Source organism: Falco peregrinus, chromosome 1 (genome assembly GCF_023634155.1).
Source record: "Falco peregrinus isolate bFalPer1 chromosome 1, bFalPer1.pri, whole genome shotgun sequence".
In the NCBI taxonomy this organism is placed as follows: Eukaryota; Metazoa; Chordata; class Aves; order Falconiformes; family Falconidae; genus Falco; species Falco peregrinus.
In genome coordinates this window covers 12,790,955-12,807,583 of record NC_073721.1, presented here as the reverse complement: position 1 = coordinate 12,807,583, position 16,629 = coordinate 12,790,955, and the positions used below count along the sequence as shown (strand labels likewise).

Sequence of the window (16,629 nt, the reverse complement as noted above, 5' to 3'; positions counted from 1 at the left end):
TCAATGCTCATAGAAATGTTTAGATTAAGTTTTTCAAGTTGATGGAAAGGCAATTGGCATGTCTCATGGAGAGGCCAGAGACTAGCACTGAAATTTTATATTTATACAATAGAGATTGATGTCCAAGGTATATTTTTTCAGAGAAGCCCATGGACTGGCTACAGCTATGTTTCTTTTTTCATTACCAACATGTAAGAATGGAGATGGGGGTGGGGGGAAGCTGTTTCAGAGGAAAAATAGTGCCATACTTCTATTTCTGTGACAGAGCAACCAAATTTGAGGATGAGGTTTCATGCTTGCTGTGTGCAGTGGGACACCCTGCAAAGAGCTGTGGGCAGGGTGTGGAGCCTGATGGGTTGTACAACACAGCACTACGCACTGACAAATTCCAGCTGTGAAGCCTGGCCCTTACTGTGGCTTTCTGCATTGATAAATGCCATTAAAGTATATGAGATTTAGACAGATCCCTTGAAATTTTTTAAAAAAGTAAATAGGCTTGGTTAATTACTTTTAAGGACTTGGGAACAGAAGTGGTTTTGCCTCCATCTTCATATTATCAACCAAATAAACATGCCTGTGAGAATCCCCACAGCTAAAGAATAAATGCCAAGAGTAGTCCTGGGGGTGATGTTTAGCACTTTGACACACGCTATGAACATAGTACATGTCTTCTTTAGGGTTGGGTCCCCAGCAGGATTTATTTCTGCGTCAAGGAAGATTACAACTAATAGGATTTGCTTCTTGGAGGCTGTTGGCATGTTTGGTACAAACCCTGCACAGTGCTTTCTTAAAGAAGAATATGGACCCTATTTGTCATATTTTTCTTCTTCTTCTGGCCTTCCACAAGATAAACCCATCTGTTTCATCTTGTGTCACAGGATGCTCTTGTTCTCAAGACAGCTTTGGAAGGTAAGAATGCTAGTTACCCTACTCGTAGCACCAGCAAAGCAGCTCGGAGACTCCCAACATATATTTGCCGATGATGTGAACACCAAAACCAAACAGGTGGCTGCATAATATGCTTCCTTTAATACCTGGATAGTATTAGCTAAAGCATAGAATGAGAGTTCTCTTATTTTGCTGAGATACATAGTTGCTTGCATAGCAATTTTTATGACTTCGTTGTATTCTTTGTGGGAAAACGGGTGTGAAACCCAGGGAAGGATGGATGCATGGCTTATGCATGCCCTGTACACAATACCTTATAATTATTCAAGTGCTTGTAGACCTGTATAGAGAACTAGTTTGTCAGCTATGAATGTGGTGTATGACCCGGAGAATCTTCTGGTTTCCACCTTAGGAGTTTGCTCTGCATGTCTGCACTGTTGAGGCAGATCCCTGCAAACATTCCTCAGGACATCAGGAAAATTAGAATAGAAAATTCTCACCTAACAGAATTGCCTCGTGGGTCTTTTGAGAATGTTAGTGCCTTGGAATATCTCTGGCTCAATTTTAACAACATCACCGTGATGCACATTAAGAGCCTGGAATATCTGCCCACTCTGAAGGAGCTGCGCCTGCAAGGGAACAAATTAAGTTCAGTGCCATGGACAGCATTTCAAGACACCCCGGCCCTGAAAATCCTGGATCTGAAGCACAATCGGCTGGATGTCCTTCCAGAACATGCGCTCCGCTATCTGCCCAACCTGACCTATTTAGATCTGTCCTCAAATCAGCTTACCGTCATATCCAGGGATGTCTTCTACAATTGGCCCGTCTACCAGAGAAGCCAGAGGGCAGAGGGGCAGATAGAAGCTATTTCCAACGCTGTCCTGGCCCTCCATGACAACCCCTGGATTTGTGACTGTCGCCTGCGGGGATTTGTCCAGTTTATCAAGTCAGTCGGCCCACCTATTATTTTGATGAATTCCTATTTAACTTGCTCAAGCCCGAAATTCAGGGCAGGGAAGTTTTTTCATGAAGTGGAGCTCAACAGCTGCATGAAGCCCCTGACCTCAGCCCTTGACACCAACCTGACAGTCCCAGTGGGGCTGAACATCACCCTGACCTGCTTTGTGCAAGCCAGCCCTTCCCCTGTGGTCTGGTGGACCTATGCGCTCAAACTTTTAAGGGCATTTAATGGTAAGCAAAGCTTTTTCATCTCTTTTTTTTTTTTTTTTTTTAAATTTAGAATTTATGTACTGCTATTCTACTTACATAGGTCTTCAGGCCATCACAGTCACCATGCTGGCTCTCACTCCTGCTTTAGAGCATCACAGTTATTGTGGTAGCAATAATCCAAATAATCTTAATCATCCTGTGTGTCTGACCGGCATGAGAAGACCTGCTTCATGCAGGATATCAGTCAAAGATGAGAAGAGCACAGCCTCATTTCTACACAATTATTTTGTGTGGATTTTTAGTAGTAGTGCTTTCATCGTGACACATGAAGTAAGAACTAGTAACAAAACATCAGTCATACATATATAGTAAATATATAGCTAGCTAGACACGCATATACATTCACGCTATATATTATATACTAAATACACATACACTCTATATTATTATGTATGTGTGTTTCTAGGAGCGGGAACAAACAACATGTTTGTGGTTTTCCATATGTTGTCTCAAGAAATACCCACACAAACCACAAAACCCTGCAGCCCTGTTGCCTGTCTCCCTCTGTTCATATTCTACAACAAAACCAGAGGTTGTAACCCTCCGCAAACCTGGCTTATTTATATTCTTTATTGAGGGCCTCTTAATATGAGGCCTTTTCCTCTTCCTCCCTATCCAGCTCCATTCTTGCACATCCTCCTTCACATTTATTTTTACCAAGAGCCTTCAGTAGGACAAGCTGCTATTTTCATCAGGTAAGCTAATAATGTATATGGGCACCGCACAGGTTATGTGTTCCTAATAAGCCAGCTAGCTAAATAAGATAGCATTAGCCCTTAATCCTGCACTGCTATTTGCTTTAATTGTAGTGTCGTAGCAGCACTTGTGCATCTTTCCATAAGCACATGCTGAATTAATTATGTACAGGCTTTCCCCAGCCACAGCCACATGCCCCTGTTTGGGCAGACGGCAGGGGGTTTCATACTGTTCTCCAAAGCTGCCTCATGTCCAGCCCAACGCCCCTGGCTCCACACGCCTCTTTTCAGCCTCAGCCTTTTGAGACCGACAATTTCCTGCACTCAATCCTAATGTAGGATGGAACGTGTGTCCAAAGCTGCAACTGTGCCTCCTGCACCTCAGCAGCTCACCTTGGCTCGCCCTGACCTGAGCAGGCTGATGGCAGCTGGCACACGGGCAGCTTGGCCTCTGCCTGCAGCAGCCTCCCCAGCCGCTCGCACGGGGTCGAATGCCCTCCCTGTCTCCTGAACTCGGGCATTTCAGCGCATTAATTGCCTCTTCGCCCAGATAACACTTTGCTGACAAGCTCTGCTGGGATTTGGCACACTCCCATGCCCCCTTCCTCTTCCCGGGGCAGGGTGCGTCCTGCCTGGCCTCCTGCCCCCCCATTCCACGCAGGAATGGTCTTGGGGCTGCCCCAAGTGGCTCCCTGTCTGCATGGGCAGGAGGGGTCCCTGCCTGTTGACATGGCTCCCCTCTTCCCACAGTGTCCACTGAGCCCGTCAGCGAGGACACCATTCGCTCAGAGCTGCTGATCCCGGCGGCACGGCCAGCAGATGGTGGCAACTATACCTGCATGGCTGCCAACTTCTTGGGCAACTCCTCGGCGGCCATCACCCTTCAGGTGGGAGCCCTGTGGGCATCCACCACTCCTGTGGGCTGGGCCCCCATTGCCCCCGCCGAGCCGGGCACCCACGTAGAAGTGCGCATCGCCAAGCAGACGGTCTATGGCATCACCCTGGAGTGGTTTGCAGTGGCAGCAGCAGCAGCAGAGCCGGGGGAGACCTGGTACACCCTCCTGGTGGGCCGCTATGATGCTGCCCAGAAGGACACCATCTACATCGGCCCTGGCGTCAACACCTACTCAGTGACCGACCTGCTGCCCGCCACCAAGTATGAGGTCTGTGTGGCTGTGCGCAACCAGGCACCCCGCAAGGGCCAGTGTGTCGTCTTTGTCACGGGCAGCGACATCAGCCAGCTGGAGCAGCGCGAGAAGCTCATCCACATCGTGGTCATCGTCTGCGCCATGGTGCTGGCCGTGCCTGCTGGCATGTACGCCTGTACCGCCGAGGCTCGCCCCGGCTGCTTGGCCCGCTGCCCCTGCGCTTGTCCCCGCCGCCGCCGTGGGGGCCAGGCACAGGCTGCGGGCAGCAAGGAGAGCACGTTGGACAGCCTGCCTGCCGGCAGCGAGGATGGGCTCTGTCGCCCCGAGGGTGGCCGTGGCGCCCGGCAGCCCTTGGCCCGTGAGGAGCCTGGCAAGCCCCGGCCACCCCACCGGAACAGCGCTGACCTCTACTAGCCCAGCCCTGCCCTCTACTAGCCCAGCCCTGCCTGCCCTGCAAGTGCAGCGGCACCTTTCTCAGACGACCTCGAGCCACAGCATGTGCTGGTTTTTCTTGAAGGACCACCAAAGAAGGCTCAGTGCTGTAAGGACTCAGGGCATGGTGGGGCACACGGCCCGGATCTGCAGCAGGCTTGGAGAGCCCTGGGAATGGGGGTACTCGGGGGGGCGAGTGGCTGTGCCCCCCCCCAGCCCCAGGCTGCCTCTGCAGCACTGTCATGGAGCAATGCACACAGATACACAGGGAAACAAGCATTAATGAAGAAAAACACCCCAAACCCAACAGCAACGCACACGGAAACAGGCCAAAGGTCCCCCTTGCCCACTCGTAGGGGCTGGTCTCTGTTTCTGTATTTCTCCCAGCCGGGGGGTGCAGGGGGAGGCGTGTTTGCAGCGCTGCCCTGTGCCGGCTGCCAGCTCCTGCGTGCAGAGACCGGGGGCCTGGGCAAGGCTGTGCTCACAACTGGCAAGAAAAATGAGGATGAGAAGGACTGGGGCAATGTGATGCAGCTATTTTGTTTCACTTGGCGAAAATTTGTTTTGGTAAGGGCTATTGGTTGGTGGTGAGGTTTTTTGGTGGGGTTTTTTGATATTTTTTTTTTCTTACTCCTTAAGGTTTACACAGCCCTAAGAGGTTCACAGCCTTGGTTGTACAACAAATAGGAAACCTGTGAGTGCTTGCTGAAACACCAGCATGATGTAGCTGCAGCACAAGGTTTCTGAGGTTTTGAGTTGGCTTTTTTTTTTGTACTAGATGGGAGGGGAGGGCCTTTTACTTGTGTCCAGACATCTTAAGAGGACCATTTCAGTTTCACACTATCTAAAAAGAAGAGCTGCAGAAAAATGAACACTTTGCCTTTTGCAAGCCAGCACTCAACTGCTGTTTCCCCTTCCACCCTGCCCATCACTTGTCTCCTTTTTTCCCAGGAGGGCCCTGTGGCTGCCGGGTTATTGTAGCTTAACCCCAGCCTGCAACTAAGTCCTACTCAACCTCTCCCTCACTCCCCCCACTTCCACCAGCAGGATGGGGAGGAGAATCAGGAAAAAAGGCACAATTTAATAATTTAAATAAAATAAAATAATAAGAATAGTGATAATAAGAATACTAATGAAAAGGAGAGAGGAATGAAACCCAAAAGGAAAAAAAACCCAAGTGATGCACAACATGGTTGCTCACCACCCACTGATGGATGCCCAGCCAGGCCCCCAGCGGCGACCAGCAGCCCCAGCCAGCTCTCCCCAGTTTATATACTGAGCGTGATGTTCTGTGGTACGGAATGTCCCTCTGGCTAGTTTGCGTCAGCTGTGCTGGCTGTGTCCCCTCCCAGCTCCTTGTGCCCCTCCAGCCTTTGTGCTGGCAGCACCTGAGAAACTGAAAAGTCCTTGACTTAGTAAAAACATTACCTAGCAACAACCAAAACCATCAGTGTGTTATCAACATTATTATGCCAATTCCAAACCACAGCACTGCACCAGCTATTAAAAAGAAAATTGACTCTATTCTAGCCAAAATGAGGACGGGGTGATGAGGATGCTTGGCCTGAATAAGGCTGGCAGGAAAAGTGGCCGGGGACAGAGAGGGTGGTGGAGCTGGGGTTTGGGATCCAGGCACCTCCCCCAGATGCAGATGGGCCATCTACTCATCCTGCTGCTTTGAAACCGAAGCTTGCCTCCTTTCTAGAGGTAAAATACCCCAAATGTGCATGTAAAGACAATCGGCCCCTGCTTGCAGAGCAGCTCATGCTGCATTTCTTGGGGGTCTGAGGACATGTGACTTACCTGTTTCTTTTTTGGCCTCATGCTTTCCAGTACAACCAAAGCATGTGGCTGGTAGACCTGCAGCCCTTTTCATATGTGTTATTACAGACTGCCTCAAAAAGAAAAAAAAATTAGAGTAGAAACCTCAGCGGTAAGCAGAGATAAAGCCTAACGTGAGCTTCACTCCACGGCAGTTTGGCTTTCTAGTTGTGTTTTTGTTTTTGCTTTCCACACTGTCTGTCCTCCGGCCCCAGGATTCCCCCCCAGCACCTCCTCCTGCTGTAACTCGCTGCACAGCTTTGGAACAGAGACCTCTTGCTAATGCTGACCCTCGGTGTTGTACTTCAAGGCACTTTCTAGTCTTGCCAGTCTTTTAGTGTCAAAGTAATAAACACGACAGATTTTCAGAATATGCAGATGTCACCTGCTATTCATTTCTATGAATTTAGTTACCAATTGCAAAGCAACCTGGATGCCCAGGAGCTCCCAGGAGGGATGGGGGACGCCGGGCAGTTGTAGCATGTGTCACGGGGTCTGGAGCGGCGGGGAAGGAGCAGAAGCAGCCAGCCAAGCAGGGAGACAGCCTTGTCCTGGAGAAACCCCTGGGGAGATAGTGCATGTGGGGTCAGGCATGAGCTGATGCTGGTTAAGGACCAGTGTATGAGGGGGAGTGAAAAACAAATCAGGGGCTGTAACAACTGGTCTTCTCCCACCCTAGTCAACAAGGAGGGACAATGGCAAACTGTGGAGACTGTAAAGAGCTGCTGAACCACAGCGAGGGACAGCCAGAGAAAGACAAAACTTCCCATCACCACATGTAGAAAGTTCATAATAAAGCACACAGCCTGCAGCCTTGCGAGGAGCCTTCCTCCCCTGGGGCCATGCCGCAGCAGGCTGCAGGGCACAGCGGGTGCTTGGCCAGGGGCTCCTCTGTGACCCTGCCTGTCCCCTGCACCATCCCGCTTCTTGCCTCCACTCCCTCGAGGCTGGTGTTGCCCAGAAACCATGCAGCCCCTCTCCCGATTCGTGATCCACAAAAGGGGCCATGTGGTCACCCTAGAAAGCCGCCTGGCTGCCTGTGCCCATGCGGTCACATCACAAGCACTGACAAGGCATCGTTGCTCACAGAAGTGCACCATCCACAGACGCACCTTTTGCAGGTTTGGTTTTTGGTTTTTTTTTTTTTTTATTATATACAAACCCGTCCCTCGAAGTTGAAATACAGAGTAACTGGAAAAGGGTCTCACAACATAGTAATAAAACATCTTTATTCCCTCTTAAATATAATCTCTAAGACTAAAAGCCTATAATTCCTGTTAAATCTCACTTAATTCAATGGTCTTTATAGGCTTTCCTCGTTAGAGAATGAACATTGAATACCGGCTTCAACACAACATCGGGGAAAACAGTAGTACAAGGAATAAATCACAAACGTTTGGTACCTCAGGAAACGCTGCAGAGCCTGGCAGAGACACAAGCAGCAGAAGGCATGTGCTCACACAGGGCAGCGGGAGCTGGCTGTGGGCTGCATCCCACCCGTCCCACCGGCTCACAGCCGGAGGACAAGGGTGAGGTGACTGAATACACCGTGAGAGCCTGGGCCTGACACCACGCAGCCCTGGGAAGAGGGATGAGCAAGAAAACGGTGGAGGAAATATGAGATGCAGCAGGAGAGACTATGGGAGCAGCGCTGCTGCCACACCCCCAGCTCGGACCCTGCTGCACCTCTTGGCCACAGCTCCTGGCTCAGCCCATGGGTGGCATGAGCGATGGTCACCCTCTGGCTTCTAGGTGGATTGAACCAAAGTTAAAAAATACAGGATTTTCCCGGTAGGTAGGTAACTTCTTATTCAACCAGCTATCCCCTAAGCTGATGAAGACCTGATGCAAAAAAAGGGAATTAGACTAGCTAACAGGGTGAGAGGAGGCCCTGGGGGTTAGGTCTGCTGGTCCAGCTGAAATGACAGCTGGAGAACAGTCTCATGAACCTCTTGTGTCCTGTCCTGTCAGGTTTGTTCCCCATCTTGATGTCCACGGTGCTGATCCATGACAGCACAGCTGCCCTGGGGGGCCAGGGCTCGGGCAGAGGGTGCAGGATGCTGCTCCCCAGCCAGCCTGGTGCATACTGCCTTCTCCCCAAGGGAAGGGAAACAGCCAGGCCAGCTGAAAAACATCTCCTCAGAAACAAACACGAGAGAGAAACTATGGGATAGATCCAGGGGAAAAGTGCTCTGCCTTTGGTGCCTTTTTACCATCACGTAACAGGAAAACAAAGCATCAGCTGCTCTGCACACACACACACACACACACACACACACACACACCATTAGCTGCTGCATAATTCACTCAAAAATACTGACAGGAAAAAACAGAATATTCTATGGAAACCTCCTTTTTCACTCACCAGTCCCTGGAGCAAGCCAGGTAAGCTGATGAAACGCATTTCCTGACACCTCCTGCTCATCTACAAAACCAAATGATCTTTCCAGACACTTCCCTGACCAACCTATGCAACTTCCCAGCACTTGTCTATACTTTTCACTTATCATTTTTCTCTCAGTTTTACCTTGTCTTCGCTGCTGCTTTAATCATGTCTTTCTCCTGCCAGCTTCTCCCTCCTTAGGGGACGTGGTGTCGGAAGGAGACAGTACTGGGTGAGTGCGGCTATTGAACTTCTGCGCCCAAATCTTGCCCAGCTGGTCTACACAAGGCTGTGGTGGACCCCCCGTCCCCCAATTAGCAGGCAAGTCCAGGACAGCAGCAAAGCACAGCATCATGTCAACGTACTCTGGCAAAACCCAGCATAAGCTGCAGGATAAACGAAGAACTTCTCCAAGCCTGCTCGCTTACCTTTTGGGAATGGAGGTACTCAGGCCATGAGCACATCGCTCCGCCAGCTGTTGCAAAATGCGTCGCACCCTGAGGACAGCGGGTACCAGCTACACACTACTCTCTTGCAGCATCGCTGCTGTAGGACACCCGGCCCTTGATGTAGTGCTGGTGCCACAGTCTTCTAAAGTGGGGCTGGGGTTTGAAGTGTCAGGTTCTTGGACACCTCAAACCCACCTGCCAGACCAGGTCAGAAGTGGCATCCTTCAGTGCCTTGGCTGCAGAGCGCCTTGTTTGAAAACCCGGACTCTGGGGTAGGGACCTCCAAACTGGGGGGCAACCTGAATCCCCGTTCATGTGGAGAGACTGTGGCTGGCGTGAGGGTACTCAGCACCCCGATCCAACAGCTGCAGGGAGGGACCAGTGCTGGGACACGAGCTGAAGGAACCACACTCACAACTGGACACAGACCGCAGCGTTTGCTGTGGGTGGGGTGACTCTGTAGCATGTAATACTTGCTGAAGGTGAGGGGTGGCTATCACAGCGAGAAGTTGCTGTCGGATCATGGGGTGCTGACAGACACGGGGGAGACCACAGCACATAAACATATCCATGCACAGCCTCAATCCGCAGTCTCTGGGGGCTGCCAGGAGCACCTAGATGTGGGGCTCACCAATAGCTGCGTTCCTCTTCTCAAACCTCATTTTGAGCTCTGACACGAGGGCATTGTGGGCACTGCCATGACCTCTCTTCTTCTGTTTGTTTATGAACTTGGGAGTGAGGGAGCCAGACACAGTTGGCACCCGCCACCCTGGGGCATCACCCTTGGGAGCCAGGGCGGGGGGCGGCGGGGGCAAGGGGGGTGGGCGGTGGCACGGGGGCAGCCTGGATGTTGTTGTTGCTGTTCTCGTTCTGTAGGCTCTTGGCATCGTCTTCAACGACAAACTTATCCGCAGCATTGCTGGGTATCTTGAACTTCAGCCACTCCATCCTGACTGCCCGGGGCTGTGGGGTCTGCCTCTTTTTTATGATCCTTCTTACCGGCATGATTTTGTTGGACCGCTTGTTGCGCCAGAACATGGCAGTAGAGATCATGATAGTTATCAGCACCATTATGCCCATGACACCAGCTAGCACTCCTAAGGCTTTCATGGGGTTATCTTTAGTTTGCATCAAAAAGGCGGCCATAGGCCCTTTGTGAAGAGTCTGTAAAAGAGTACAAAGAAAACACGTGACTTACTCTATGGGACAGACAGCGACCCGGAAATTTCATTTGTCCAAAATATGTAACACGCAGGGCTGACTAATGGAAATTGTCTCTGAAAAAAAACGAGAGGCAAAGAGCCAGTCCAGGTTTGGAGAATTTAGGTGGAGCAGGAGGCTGGGCAAGCATTACAGTGTAGTGAGATGGATGGATGGCGAGCACGGAAGCTTACGGGAGTATTGCTGCCAAATTAGGATGGATTCCTCCACCTCACCGTAGTGTTTGTTTAACTTGCAAGAACCGAGCAAGAAAATAATTGGCTCCAGGATCTGCAGCTGTATTGTTGTACTACGTTTCAGAGTTAATTTCCTAGGAATAATAGTGTTGAACCCAAACAGAAGTCTTTGAGTAGAAAACAATCTTGCAAAAACAGTTGCAGGTGATGCAGTTTATGGGGTTATTACTGAGCATGGCACTGAAAAGATTATGAGAAAACCTCACTTCATAAAATTCGGGTGTACAAATGAGTAGTTAGCAGGTATGTGCTGCATTCTGTTTTCAAGTACTCTTTTACAGACATAACAAAACTCTTTGAGGTAGGGGAGATGAGTAGAACTAAAGAGCTTTGTTTTTAGAAATGAAAGAAATAAATAGCATAAGCTACATATGGCATATTAAGGACAAATGAATGGCCTGTTCACTCTGCAGCTTAGCACACTGAGCGTCTCGGAGGTCCCCGTATAATTTTGCGGATTTTGCCCTGCGGGTGGAGCTTGGATCTTTTCACACTTTTCCAGTACATGATGGTGGAGATCACCATTGTTACAGAAATGGTGGAAAGGACGCCACTCATGCAAATTCCAAATATTGTCCATGGACGCTTCTTGAGGCCTAAAATATAGGATTTTACCCTGGACTTGATCTGGAAATATCAAAAATAAGAGAAACTGTCAACCCTCACATGGTTATATATGAAAGAGGCCTGTATCTCTTATAAATACAACTAGGGAACTAGGGTGAGACGTGTAGAGGATAGAGAGCATATAAAATAAAGGGAGCTAAGTGTTGAACTAGGCACAGAAGAGGAGACAGTTGCAATGGCATTGAACTGAATCCAGAAACACTAAAAGAAGTTAGGAAGCAAACTGGTTGATCAGGGAATAAAAGGGAGCAGCGCAGCACATGGATCACCCGTATTATTTCCAAGAGACGTTCATAATGAATACAAGCTCCTGCAACAATGTCTGGACAGACAGTGGTGTTGCGGAAGGCCAGGAGATCTTTCAGAAATGGCACATTCACGAGCAGGTTTGTTTACCAAGAGCCAGTCATAAAGCTATTTGTGGCTGTGGAGGCACAGGGCTGCGCACCATGCCCCACTCCTCTGGCCTCCACTCCAGGAGGGAATCATCACCCCAACTTTGCATGTCTAGTAACAGGTTATCTGCATTTAGTTAGCGGTCTAAGCTCCCAGCTTTTAGTCAATGAGGAGCAAAGGACACCTCCACAGTAGCAGCCACCACATGCTAAAACAGGTATTAAAGACAGTGAGCATAAGGAGAGCCTCGTGCCTAGCTTGGACTTGCACCTCTGACTTTTAGACATTTAAGGTGAGATCAGATGGATTTCCCCGTATGACTCTAAACTAGGACGCCCACCTCTTTACCCTCCACAGTCTGTGGAGGGAGATCACTGAGTATCCCCAAAGGGTGCTTCAGAGCACCTCCTGTCATGTATTACACAGGAACAGTATTTGTTTTTAAATTATATCCCTAAACATAGTGAATGTAAATTCATTAATAAACACCCCACTGTCTTTTCACTTCACTTCTCTATTTTCACAGCTTACCTCCAACACATTGTCCAAGCCCACTCTTCCCCTACCTTGAATGTTTCCTACTGCTAAAGAGAAATGGACGAAGAACTGCTATCAGAACTCATGGACCATGTTACCTTACAGGTAGTGACCAATTTTCAGCATTTTGCTGTGCAAAGAGTTTTTCCATTATTTAATTAGCAATGGACCTGAGCTAGAATCCAAAAGCAGAGCAGCCCGTGATTTGGCAGAGCTTGGATTCACATCAGCTTTGCTGTTCTGCATTACATGGATTTTCTGTACTTAAGTCCCATCAGATGACAGAAATTCTAGCCTGGCTTACGTGACTTCATGTGAAAGCCTGATGAATGAAGTGTCAGATAAACCATGCTAAGTAGTACATGGCCCAAAATGAGTCCACTTATTATGAGTGTTGTCAAGATCTATTTTGTAGCAAGACACTGTTGGCCAAATAGTATAGAATCAACACTAGGAGAAAGATGACATATATTTAAGAAGATGCTGTATCTCAGTAATAATTATTTGACTAGCTATTTGAAAATCTTGAATAAATGGGATTAGACGGAAATAGAACGTATCTATGTTGCCAGTGTACAACAGTTGCAGGGGTGAGAAGCAATGAAAATCGTATGGGGAGTTTCAGAATTTGGCTTCACTCAACTCTTCCTTGTCTCACCAAGTCTGGCACCTCTTCAGAGCTTCCAGTTACAAACAGGAGATTAATACCAAAACTAAACCCATTAATAGTTAGCTGGTTCAGCCTACATTCTAGTTACTGGGCTGGTACTACACTAAACGCTGCCTAGAATCAGCCTTGGATAACAATTCTTCTGTAACCTCTGCATAAAATCATATGGCATTTTGTAAGCATACAGTGGGAGAATTTCTGTTTGTCACGGCTGTGACAGTCACCTGATAAATAAGAAGAATAACTTGCAAACCAAGCCTGGAATGTCATTATCTTAGCCAGCCTGCAGAGAAGCTTGTGGTAAGTGCATTTGTCACCAAAAAGCTTTGCAATCGTGTCTGTATCATCACTGTGGCCCAGTTAGTTAACACATACAACAGGTCTGAGAGAGGTCTGAGCACCCTCTGACAGAGAAGTCTGGGAGCGCTTAGACACCTAGGTTTGAGCAGTTTGGCCCTGAACATGTTCAAAACACCTTCAGGTCCTTGTATCGATTGCCAACACTGCCTCAGAACCGGGTCAACGCTGCCTCAGAACTGGGTCAGCGAATAGTGCCACTGTGTGACTTATTTAGCTGTTCTTCCCTAAGAGGCATGCTGCATTTTGAAGAGCACTGGTTTCTCTTGTACACGTAAAACAAAAGCAGATACACAATGAAACGAAAGCTGGTTTGGGAAGCAACTGCCATACCTCTGTAGGCCAAACCCTGGAAAAAACACTCTCTTTCTTAATAGCCATCAAAGGAGTTAAAATGCCACTGCCCACAGAAGATAATGCTTTGCTGTTTTTTGCTGTGATTTCACAGTTATAATGAGCACTGGCTCAGAGAAAGGCCGGGGGCAATTAGAGGGTTACAGAACCGTGGCAGAAGTTTGGAAGTAGCTAAACTGTGCGCTTCAGCTTCCAGAAAGAAGTCCAATCCTGAGACAAGAATATAATTAAAAGGATTAAAGCAACTCTTTGGATTAAAAGATGTCATCACCTATTTTTTATTTACTAGGCACGTGTGGTCCCTTGCAGGACCCTTGTGACTGGTATGTCCCCTGCAGAGAAGCTCCTCAGCCCAAGTCCCATGGGCTGCTGAAGCGTCCAGCGGTCACTGGGACTCGCCAGCTTTTGAGGGGCTCTAACACTGACACATGCCTTTGAAGCCAGTTTCATAAGACCCAGCACTGCGCGGTTAAAGCGTACATAGATGCTTTCAGGCTGTGTACCTGAAGGGCAGGCTGCGGAAAACACTCCTCTGCAGCACGTGGGGCTTGTTCTTGCCATGCCTCCTTCTCGAAAACCTGATTTTTGCAGGGAGGATGCCCGTGCCTCTCTTTGCTACTGAAATGGTGACCTATTTCCTTTGGTTTTCTCTCTCCTGACACAACGGTTTGCAGCGTGCAGACACCCACACCTCCCGGCAGCTTCTCAAGAGCCTTTCATAAAATGCATTGGTTGCAGTGAGCAGAGCAAGTGGGTGATGTATCTAGAAGCTGGACCCGACAGGAGTGTGTGGTTGAGCTGTTCAACCACGAGACCAGCTAAGGCTCGCCGACTATATTTAGAAGTCTAAGTAAGTAGCCGAAGCTGTTTAGAGCCCAAGTTATCGCAGATTATAGACAACTCGGGTTGCATCAACTTGAGCAAGTGGGTCTGTACAACAAGCCAGCTGGTTCTGAGGAGGCCACTTCGACATATTCAGCATTTCTGAATATCAGATTGCTCTGGTGTGGCTGCAGGGATGCACTGCCTGCTAGCACTGAAGCAAGCTAGGTGTTCTCCCCAAACACATTTTAGTCTCAAAGAAGTCCACTTAGTGCAGTTGGAGCTGTCTGAGACACGAGCCATCCCACAGTATGTAGAGATGATCAGGAGATTTGCTTCAGAAATAACGCCTGATCCAAGGCAGAACACAAGCTGCCCCCTCCAGTGCTTATCCCAGTGCGCAGTGCTATCACCTGTATATGAAGGCTGCATTTACAGATGCCAGCATGGGGCAAGACTTCTCAAATCAAACCAACCTTCTCTGAACAATTCTTTTCCAAGGTGTGTGTAACTGGGGAAGAAGAGGCTAACTGCTCTGTGAATGTGGCAAAGGATGTTTAGTGCCACCAGCAAGCACAGTTCCCATGGTTTCAGGGTTCGTATGAGACAGGAGATACCCACGTTAATTCACAGAAGGAGTTTGTTGAACTCTTCAGTTAGAAGAATCTAAACTGGAGACTTACCAGCTACATTTAGAAGTCTAAATGTGTAGCCAGAGCTATTAAGAACCACACATTGTGCTGTCTAAATATGGACTTAAGCCTCATCCCATGAAGAGATGTAAATAAACACCCCCATATATTTTCAGAACCTCAGTGGAGTCATGAAGAGGCAGAGGGATCTCCTCACCAGGCCAGCTTTCAGGATCAGGAATGGAAATCAGCCTTCCAGGAAAATCTTGGGCAGCAAGATAGATTTTTGAGTGATACATCAGGGTGGAAAAAAAAAGAGAGGCTTTTCCAGCACGTTTCTTATTCTGTAGAGAAAGGATGGGAGATTAACAGATGCCACTCAATACCGATTTCCATAAACCCAGACTCAGTTAAATTAAAAGGCCTCTGGAATTTTTTTATCACTGTATTATTCTAAGAGCAAAAGGTCCTTTTGATGTGCAATATTGCTGAACTTAGCTACAAGCCATCTATCTCAAAGGGCACAGCCTTGCGCTAATTGCAATGGTAAATGTTAATCAGAAAATATGCCTGTTTAATTACTTTGTGTGATTAACACTGCGGGAAACCTCTAGAGGATGCATTGAAAAATAACCTCCTTATCCAAAATCAGTAATACATAAATACCCACCAAACAGCTAACTAAAAAAGGCTTTGTACAACTGAAGCACAAAGGGATGAAATGTACATTCATAACAGCCTGAGTAAGCAAGAAATTGAGAGAGAGAATGCGATGTCCCTACACCAAGGGGCTGTTCTCCTCACAAGGTGCTAGCAGCATCTGCACTGTCTCTGGGACACGGAGTGACTGAGGGTCTTGTACACTGGCACTGCCTCTCATGTGCAAGCCGAAATGTGAGAGTGGTTTTTGCAAGGTGATATGATGTTCTTGAAGACAAACAGCTCAACTCAAATCCTTGCAAGCAATGAAAGAAGTAATGAAGAAATATACAAAAATTTATGGAGGATGTGCATTGGATTAGTAATGCAGGTCCTGCTGAAGAGACCTACTAAAGCAAAGAAAGAAGATGCCGTTGCTATCTCAGGCTCTGGTTTGGGACTTGGCATCAAGGAAAGCGTGGGAAGAAGTGAAAAACTGTCTCAGAGCAGTCCATGTCTTCACAGCCCTCTTTGCTTCCCCTTTAGACTTTACCAGGAGAAGCACTCCCTCACTTTGTGCCCAATCTATACCCCTGGAGGGGGAGAAAAGGAAGAAGAGAGGGGACTTTGTACAAGACACTTTCTTCCATCAGGTGCTGACATTTCTTCAAGCTCTAGAAGGAAATCCAGGAAACTGCTTGTCCCAGAGCATCAGCTGCTCTTGCTTTCCTTCCAGATGTCCTTCATCGGTTGGTTCAGGGACACAACTTCTCCCCCAGCAGCAGCAGCATGGGGCACCCTCCCTCCCTCCCTCCTCCCTCCCCTTAGCCTGGTACCTTAGCCCTGCACGCTACCAGAAAGATTACCAGCTCGTCTGGGAGGACAGGGAAAGGAAAGGGAAAGCTGGAGGCTAGATGCAGGGGGCCAACAGTGCCTGAGGCCACCTGCTGCCACCCACTCCTGAGATGCTTGCCCCACGGGAAGCCTGGAAGCAAGGCAGGGAGGGCGGGTGCTCCCACTGTTGGCTACAGGTAGCAATTCTTATTTGTTGTAAAAAACCCCCAAAACTTATGGGTTTATGAGAAATCA

At 48.5% G+C, this 16,629-nt stretch overlaps 2 protein-coding genes across 2 annotated transcripts in view; one reads left to right on the top strand and one right to left on the bottom strand.

Annotated features, from left to right (window-relative positions):
• The first annotated feature begins 706 nt into the window (after positions 1-706).
• LRIT2 (leucine rich repeat, Ig-like and transmembrane domains 2) lies at positions 707-6,576 on the top strand. Its single transcript, XM_005236751.3, has 3 exons — positions 707-909; positions 1,301-2,082; positions 3,567-6,576. Exons 1-3 carry the CDS (start codon positions 800-802, stop codon positions 4,376-4,378), a joined length of 1,704 nt encoding a protein of 567 aa, XP_005236808.2. The 5' UTR covers positions 707-799; the 3' UTR covers positions 4,379-6,576.
• A 794-nt stretch (positions 6,577-7,370) lies between these two features.
• The window catches only part of CDHR1 (cadherin related family member 1), a 49,173-nt gene continuing 39,914 nt past the window's right edge, over positions 7,371-16,629 (bottom strand). The window contains 2 exon segments of the mRNA XM_055793707.1: positions 7,371-9,867; positions 9,869-10,213. Coding sequence (XP_055649682.1) covers positions 9,664-9,867; positions 9,869-10,213 — 549 coding nt within the window. The 3' untranslated portion in view covers positions 7,371-9,663.